The 9,302-nt window shown below is 44.0% G+C and overlaps 1 protein-coding gene across 1 annotated transcript in view; it reads left to right on the forward strand.

Moving 5' to 3' along the window:
* The first annotated feature begins 437 nt into the window (after nt 1-437).
* Cndp1 (carnosine dipeptidase 1) overlaps nt 438-9,302 on the forward strand; it is a 96,959-nt gene continuing 88,094 nt past the window's right edge. The window contains exon 1 of the mRNA XM_029554830.1: nt 438-523. Within this exon, the coding sequence (XP_029410690.1) occupies nt 455-523 (69 nt within the window). The 5' untranslated portion in view covers nt 438-454. The remainder of the gene's footprint in view (nt 524-9,302) is intronic.

A 9,302-nucleotide genomic window follows, 5' to 3' on the forward strand; every position in this document is an offset into this window, starting at 1 on the left:
GTTACAATCCTCCCCCTTCAGAAGGGTGTTGGGCATAACAGAGGGACTTTGAGGGAATACAGATGACACAGAAAAGGACACATACCCAGCTTCTGGCAGCCAACAGCACATCAAGTCAGACTGTCTCCTGTACAATGCCAAAGGAATGGAATCCAGGAGACCCTGAGGACATAAGGTTCATTATGCAGGAGAGAGCAAAAAGGTTAAGATGAAGCATCACACACAGAGTTCCCCAAGATCTCAGTTGATAGGGAAGCTCTGACCCACCCAAGAGCTACACTTATGTCCCAGGCTCCCCGAGTTCAAAATCCAAGATGTTTTTTATTCAGCTCCACAAAGGGCCCAGGGCAGCTCTTACCTAACTCAGCAGAGTCCACACAGGAGTACTACCTGACCCTGGCCCTGCTGACCGGTAGGATTTGGACCTTGAACTCTTGGTGTCAGGGCCACAGGTATGCGCAGTCCCCAACCCTGGTCCCAAAGGCTGAGGATACCCAGGATTCGGACACATATGCCTCTTAAGGTTAGTGATCCAGCATGCCAACTTTTGAGTCTTTCTTACCTTGACCCTAACCATGTTATATTTGGGAAAGTCTACACCAGGTAATGGGTAGCACTCTGTATGGAGTTTGTCCCAGGACACTGCATGTTGAGCCCAGTGCAGGACTAGGCTGTGGGGGTATCATGCTCTAGAAAGTTAAATCATTGTGAGGTCTGATCAAGATACTAACCACTCTTAAAACTCCACTTCAGTTGGGCATGGTGGCGCACGCCTTTAATCCCAGCACTTGGGAGGCAGAGGCAGTCAGATCTCTGTGAGTTCAAGGCCAGGCTGGTCTACATAGTGAGTTCCAGGACTGCTGGGGCTAAAGGGAGACCTACCTCAAAAAGACCGAAAAAAAAAAAAAAAATCCAAACAATGCAACTACATATTCCTTAACATTTTAAAACAAGAGGCACTCAACATACTCAGCATATACATCAAGCAACAGGAAGTACAGCTTAGCTGGGCTGTGGGTCTAAATATGCCATGCCATGAACAAGGGAGGCTCCTACAGGCACTTCTGAAGTGTGAAGAGGGCCTTTCTGTGAATAGCCCTCCCCACCAAAGAGCAAGCCTGTACTTTGCCTCAGATCATTTTGTGTAATCTGGGCTCTTTCTTTTCCTCTAAAAAGCACTTACTCCAGTGCCTCATCAATCTCTCACTTTTCCTTTACACACACAAAAAAGGTCTATACCAACCAACTGGCCCTTTCTGAATTTCATGTTCGGTGGGGTCTTTGTATGTTAGTAGCTTTGCTATGCTTAGGCAAGAGGAATTCAAAGCCTGAGCTCCACTGTGAGTCTGAGGCCAGCCTGGGCTAACCTAGTGGTACCGTGCTACCTAGTGAGACCCTGTCTCAAATCTCTCCCTCCCCCTCAAAACCCCCAAATATGGATATGAAAAACAATTAATGCCAGATACTACACAAGGAAAACAGTCACTTGGTGTGATAGATAAAGTAGCCTATGGATGAATCCAGTTGATCAGGAGAAAGCACCAGGTCACAGATAAAACTCCATCGGAATAGAGTTTATTAGCAAAGGAACACATGGGACAGAGTCCCTTCCGGGAATGGAAAATGTCTGCCTGGGTCGTGAGCTGGCATCTTTTAAAGGGGGCGGCTTCTGGAGGGTGCAGAAGGCAGGAAGATATATTTTTTTAAAAGTTAGGCAAGGGGAAGCAGGATAGCAGGACTGTTAAAACCTGCCCTCTTTAGAGATCAATGGGGAAGCCTGCTGTGTTGGCCAAACAGTGGAGAAAAGTCTGCTTCTCTTGACTTCAAAGGTTCCCTTTTCTCAGGGGCTTGTGAGGTTCATGAGGCCCTGTTGGTGAGGGGGCAGGGCTATCTGAACCTTAACAAGGTGGGTAAGTGAATTCTAAACAGGGCAAATCAAGGAGGACTAGTGGATTGAAAATATTAGAGAGAATTTGCCCAGAAAACAGCAAAGAGACAAAAAGAAGGGAAAGGACAGAAAGGCTAAGATGTACAATAAATATGACAGAACCAGGTGTCCCACTATGGGAGTTCAAGAAGAAAACAGAGGGCATAGTGGAGAAGTGTTAGTGCAATTTATGCCATGCAAAGGAGGGTAGTGCAGATTGGCTCAGCATACAGTTCTAGGAATCAGCATGAGCTGCATACATAATTCCTGGTTGTACAGTCTCTGGCATGCAAATCAGAGCAAATAAGAGCAATACTGGACCACCCTGGTCAAAGGCTTCAGTTACAAGGTGGCAGGCTGCACACCTGTGAGCTTTTGGGGATTCCTGGCCCTAACTCTGTCTCGTTCCATTTTTCAGTCGCTTATTAATGGCCTTCCCTCTGCACGTAGAGCAGACTTCCTCTAGCATGCTCTAGTTCTACAAACAAATTCATGCATCTTGTAGTCTCATTAGCACAATTCTCCACCCAGGGGTATGCATTTTAGTATCCTAATGAGGCCACAGGCCACTTTCAGGCACTCTGGAGTGCCTCTGCACTGGAGCCAGTGTCTACTGGTTAGGCTTTGGGGGCGGGGGGGGGGGCAGCATTCCTCTTTGCCAATTGGTTTCTCTCATATGCTAATTTCGCAACCTTTGGACAAGGTTCTCCTAGACCTCACTCTCTGCCTTATTACTCTACCTCAACAGCACTTAGCTAGAATGCACAAGACCCTGCTGGGCTCCAACCCAGCCAGGCTGAAAACCACACACACACACACACACACACACACACACACACACACTAGTTTTCAGGTTGAAAGTGGATGCTGAGAACTAAGTAAGATATACAAATATATCCTTCACACATATTACAATGAAACTGAACCATATCAGGGATTAAGAGGCAATCTGAAATTATTCAGGGAGAAAGATGAGCAGGTATCAATAAATACATGGAGGTTACAAGCAATGCATGTGCTCTAGCACCAGCCACAAATGCCATAGGGATACAAACAGGTCCCAGCTAGAGGAGCTGCAAGGGCTCTGAAGACATAAACAATTTGAAGGGCTGGGGAGTTGGGTCATTGGTAAAGTGCTTGTTGCATATATGTGGGGACCTGAGTCCAATCCCCAGCATCCACATAAAAAGCCAAGTATAGTGACACACATTTGAAATCCCTCCCAGCACCGGGGAGGTGGAGGCAGGAGAATCCCTGGGGTTCACTGGCTAGTGAGACTACCCAAATCAGTGAGCTATGGATACCCTTGTGAGAGACTCTGTCTCAAATTAAAAATAAGGAAAGATACTGAGGTTGACCTCTGACCCAACATGTACATCCATACAACTCCCCCCACACACACATGCATACAAAGGGGTAGAGGAGCAGGAGAGAGATGGAGAGAAAGAGAGGGGGAGAGAGAGAGAGAGAGGGAGAGAGAGGGAGAGAGAGAGAGAGAGAGCGAGAACAAGAGGGGAATTTGAATGTAGAAAGCTTTGGTGAATGGGAAGAAGTCATAGGATTTGAGGCAGGTACAACACTTATGAGGGCACACATCTTTCATCTCAGCACTTGGAGGCAGATGCAGGCAGAGCTCTGTAAGCTTAAGGGCAGCCTAATCTACTAGCTAGTTCCCAGCCAGCTAGAGCTACATAATGAGACTTTGTCTCAAAAAAAATTAAAAGTGATAAACAAAGGCACCCTGTGGGAAAACGGTTAACTTTTGAGACTGCTGAGAAAACCCAATTCTCTGCCTAATTTCAATTTTGCCTACTCTTATTTGTGTGCATAGCCACATTTCCTACACAATGCTGCAAAAGAACTTGATGCATTAGCTATGTGAAAACTACTATTTGTGTTAAGGCTGTTATGGTATAGAGACCCTGGAAAGACCACTCAGACTCCAGATGTTCTGAATTACCCTAATTTATTTAGCTATCCAGCGACTGCACTCTCTGAGCCAATTAAGAGAATGAAGCTCTTGCTCAGGGGAAAGTAAAGCTTGTTTAAAAAAAAATTTATTATTTTTATTTTATGTATGTGTATGCATGAATTGCCTACATGTTGGTAAGTGCACCCATGCTGTGCAAAGCCCAAGAAGGACAGAAGAGGCTGTCAGATCTCCTGGAACTGGAGTTATGGACAGTTGTTAGCTGCCATGTGGGTGCTGGGATTTGAACCCCGGTCTTCTGCAAGAACAGTCAGTGTTCTTAACCACTGAGCCATCTCTCCAGCCCTGAAAGTAAAGCCTTTAAAGGTAAAATCCATATCCTGATCGATTGGTACTAGATGTGCTCAAAAACAAGTAATTTACTCAAAAAACAAGCAGCCATGTGTTTGTTCTTGTAGGTAGGCAAGCAAGCAGTTACAGAAGCCAGATGAGCAGTCACAAAAGCCAGATAAGCAAGCATTCACAAAGTCAGATAAGTCTTGACTGAAGCCTCCCAGGATTATATAGGTGTGTTCCTCTGGAGTCAGCTTTTCCTGGAACTGCTGGCCCCGGGCTGGGCCAGGGTAGGGTCTGGGACAGCTCACCATAATGGGGGTCTTACACAAAATGGAGGAGCTCAGGCTATCACAAGACTATTCATTTTAAATATTCAACAAATACTGGTTGGGATCTTATTCTATGATAAGCATGTTCACACAAAGCCAATGGATAGTTATTCAATAAACAAAAGATAGAGCATTATGTAGTAATAAGAAAGTCAAAAGCAGGTCACGGATTGAATAATGCCCCTGCAATAACTCGTGTCCACTTCTAATGTGAAGTAAGTTAAAATGAAGCTATATTGATTTCAGATGGGCATAAATGCAAATGTAACTAAACACAATGGGTTTGCAATGTTATGAGCTCAAAACAAGCATGGAAAAAATGCTTGGAGAAGGGTTCATCACCTGCTACAGGTAAGAAGAACTCAGGAGTTATTTCCAAAGCAATGTCCTCCTCAAACAAAGGAAGCACTGGGATTCTATTCTGGAGTCTGATAAATATTTACATAGGAAAGTACTTTTTGGGTGGCCATGTTCTGAGCATGCTCAGTTAGGGAATACATTCTGAGTATGCTCAATTTACAGTCATAATTCAAAAAAAAGATGTTGTGCACACATTGGGGCATGCTTAGCTCAAGGTTATGTTCAAATGCTTAACAGGACTGGAGTCCTTTTGACTAAGCTTTGTTTGTTAAAAATAAAGCAAGAAGTAGGCTGGAAAGATGGCTTGGTGGCTAAGAGCACTAGCTACTCTTGCAAAGGACTGCGGTTCAGTTTCCAGCACCCACATGGTGGCTAATAACTTTCTATAACTCCAATTCCTGGAGATTCGACATTCTTTTCTGGCCTCTGTGGGCATTGTGTGACACAGGTGCACTTATATACATGCAGGCAATACACTCATACACATAAAATAAAAATAATAAAATATTTTAAAAGAGAAAGAGAGAACACTTCAAGTCAAGGTAGTCACATGTTTCCAGTAAAAGAAATATGTTATTTGATGACATCTCCATTTGACCCCTCCCATCCAGACTCCTGGAGAAACCCCTTTCCTTCCTAGACTTCCTATCATTAAGTCTGGCCTCTTCAGGCCCTGGCTCCCACTGGCTCCTATCATCCTTTCCTGCTTCTCTCTGCTCTGCTGCCCCATCTGCTGTGCCAAGAGCACCCAGTCTCTCCTGTAAGAATTTTATACACAGCTAGGAGTGTTGGTGCTTGCCTTTTATCCCAGCACTCAGGAGGCAGAGACAGGCAGATTGTGAGATCAAGGCCACCATGGTCTACATAGTGAGATCCAGGCCAGTTGAAGCTACAGGGAGTCCTTGTCTCAAATATTAATAATAATTTTTATTAGAGGGGCTGGATTGATGGCTCAGCAGTTAGGAGCAATGGCTGCTCTTGCAGAGGACCCTGGTTTGATTCCCAGCACCCACATGCAGCCAACAATTGTCCACAACTTTATTTCCAGGAGATCTGATGCCCTTTTCTGACCTCTGCAGTCATTGCATGACTTGGGTGTGTTGTGCCCAGTTCTCAAGACCCCAAAGTCCACCAAGGAGCAGAAGGATGCAAGGGGTTTTTTTGTTGTTACAAGCTTAAGCTTGGGCCCGCTCTGTCACCAACCCAGCGGATCTCAGATGTGAGATCCCTTGCTTTGGGAGACAGAGGTTTTTATAGGTTTATTTCAGCAAGTTCAGCAAGTAGGGGAGTAGGGGGGTCTCCAGACTGGCAAGCATCTGATTGGTTGCAGCCCAGTGCCAAACCATGAACTGCTGGCTTCAGGAAATCTTAAAATACATCTGGATTTTCAGTACTTTCCTGTCCCTGGTTGATTAACCATTGGCGGGGGAGTTGTTCTCTATCCATTCCAAGTATACTTTTCTTTTGTGGTTTCTCCTGGAACAGGGCTCAGGGCTGGGTCAGTCCCATGGAGGTGTTATCCAAGATGGAGTCACTCAGGTCTCTCACTTTATGTCTTCAACACCAGGACTATGTGGGAGACTCTTACACATTACCAAGTCCTACTTCCAGATTGAGAGGCCCTCTGAATTGATGGCCCCTTAGGTGCCCTCTGAACCACAGCTTCTGCATGCTGACCCTGAGGAAATACGTCCCTGAAGACCAACATCAATAGTCCCAGTTAAAGGGAAGATTTCACATTGGAGATGCTGGTCTCTTCTTAATCACAGTTGATTCTTCAGCTCCAGTCAACCAGAAATCACAGATTCTCAATTCAAAATATCATTGCAAACAGTGCTGACAATCTTTACTTCCATTTGAAGCATCATAATCCAGGTCTCCATTGTCTACACCTCTTTCAGCAGAACTTTTCCAAGCTCCACAGCAACAGCTCACTAAACTCTAAGCACTCAATGGCTTTTCTGGCTCAAAGTTCCAGTCCTCCAAATCCTCCCAAAAACAAGTAGGTCAGGTCTGCTACAGCAATACTCCATTCTTGGTACCAATTTCTGTTCTGTCACAGCTCTCTATTGCTGTGACAAAACACTCTGACCAATAACAATACTCACTTGGGAGGGAAAGGATTTATTTTATTTTAGCTTATATGTCCGGGGTCACAGTTCATCACTAAGGAAGCCCAAGGTAGAAACTCAGGGCAGGAACCTGAAGCACAGACCATGGAAGTATGCGGGTTACTGAATTGTTTCCCAAACCTGGGACTGTGCTCAACCTGTTTTCTTTTAAGGACCACCTGCCCAGGGAGGGGTGACACTGTTGGGTCCTCCCACATCACTCAACAATCAAGAAACTTCCTCACAGTCATGGCTGCAGACCAGTCCAATGGAAACAAATTCCCCAATTGAGGTCACCTCTACCCAGGTATATCAATTTGACAACTAAAGCTATCCAGCACACATTAGATTAGAAAATCAAAAGAGTCATCTATTCCTGAATTTTCTGCCAGTTCATTAGCAAGGGCATTGAAACCTTAGAGAGCTCTGGTAATGGTCTCATAGGGATAAAGGGGCAAAATTATGTTTCCAACATTACACAGATTCCACTTCTTTTTCTTTTCACTAAACTCATGTCTAATGCTGACCTATTCTCCCAAGCCATTTTCCTTATGGAACTGAATGGGGGCATTGGGTATGATGGCCAGGGTGCCCCTCCAGTGGACCTATCTAAAAGATCTTCAAAGTGCATCAGTGGTTTTATTTGTAGAACCACCTGATGTAGAGAGGAAAGGAAGTCTTTGGTGCCTGGAAAGAGATGTGAGAGAGAAGTAAAGGCAAGAGTATTAGCATCCTAGGCAGGGAAACAGAAAAAGCAAAAACGGATTTTTTTTTTAATGTTCAAATCAAATTTTATTAGACTTCTTGATAGGCTCACAAGAGCACCTATCCATTGGATTACTTCTCAGTTTTCTTTTGGCTTCCAAGACTGGACTAAAGAGTAATAAACCTATGATGTTTTCAAGCATTTTGATAGCTGGTAGGGTGGCTAGAATCAGTATGAGGACCCTCTCAGATGACTCCTGGAATTAAGAAGAAATTTAACCCTCATTTAATTTTTTGTTGTTGTTTTGTTTTGTTTTAATATAATGTTTGGTTTTTAAAAATAATTTATTGAGAATTTCATATGGGCATATAAGCATATAAGGTGTTTTGATCAAATCCATGCCTACTCCCTCCCCTCCAATTCCTACCATATCTCTCCATCACATTTTTCTGATAACTTCATGTACTGCTTTTTTTTTTAAATATGGGGCTTTATGCTACTCTAACATTCCCCCCTCTGAAGAGGTAGCCCTAAAACCTTTTAAGGGTTAGATAAGAGCTCCCAAATACTTTTGACACTTTTGGCTTTTGGAACAGAGTATTTTGCTAAGAGGCCCAAGGACATTTTGACTTTTAGCCAAGAAACTGGCTACTTTTTGGGGGGTCTTTTTATACTAACTGCCTAGCCAATTCCTACCTCCTATTCTTATCACACCATCCTCTGAAGAGGTTACCCAGCTTGCAGACAGGGAATCAGGACACAGACCACTCTGGCTTCTTCCATGCTAAACAAGGATGCAGGGTAAGGCAATTAGGGAACCCCTTCAGTTGGTTTATCTAAAAGACTCCCAAATTGCATAACTCTTATCTGAGGGGGAAAGAAAGTCCTTGACTGGTAAATAGGAGATGTGAAGGAGAAATAAAAGCAAAATTAATTAGCATTACAAGTTCCAGGCAAGGAACTAGAAAAAAGTCAGAACAGGGCAAATTTCAAATGTTCCTGAGAGTCCACTTGAATTTCTTGACAAGAGCTTCCAAAAGCATCCCTCTATTGGGTTCCTCCTCATTTTTCTTTTGTCTGCCAAAGCTGGACTTGAGAGATTCAGGTGATGGATTCAGGATTTGCTTATAGGCATTTTGATAGCTGTTGGAGTGGTTAGAATCAGTGTGAGTTCCCTCTCAAAAGCTTCTAGATAGGGGGAGAAAACAAATTTGGCCATCATTTTAGAACAACAGCAGGTTGTCTCCCTTAGCTACAGGTGGGCACTACAGTATTGCAGCTCAAGATGTGATCCAGTCTTACATCTGAGCAGCACTTTCTAATTCAGAACAAAAGCATCAATGAGAGATAATTGTCTGTATAACTTTTTGTATGGACTTAAGCCTAATACCTGAGAAGTGTAAGCCCTTGAACTCTTAAAGAAATATACTGGCTGGCTGGGTGTGGTAGCACACACCTTTAGTCCCAGCACTTGGGAGGCAGAGACAGGAGGATCTCTGTGAGTTCAATTCCAGCCTGGTCTACAAAGTGAGTTCCAGGCCAGCTGGGGCTACAGGGAGACCCTGTCTCAAAACGACCAAAAAAAAAAAAGATATATATTCCA

This window comes from Nannospalax galili, unplaced genomic scaffold, assembly GCF_000622305.1.
Source record: "Nannospalax galili isolate Female #2095 unplaced genomic scaffold, S.galili_v1.0 scaffold243, whole genome shotgun sequence".
Lineage (NCBI taxonomy): Eukaryota > Metazoa > Chordata > Mammalia > Rodentia > Spalacidae > Nannospalax > Nannospalax galili.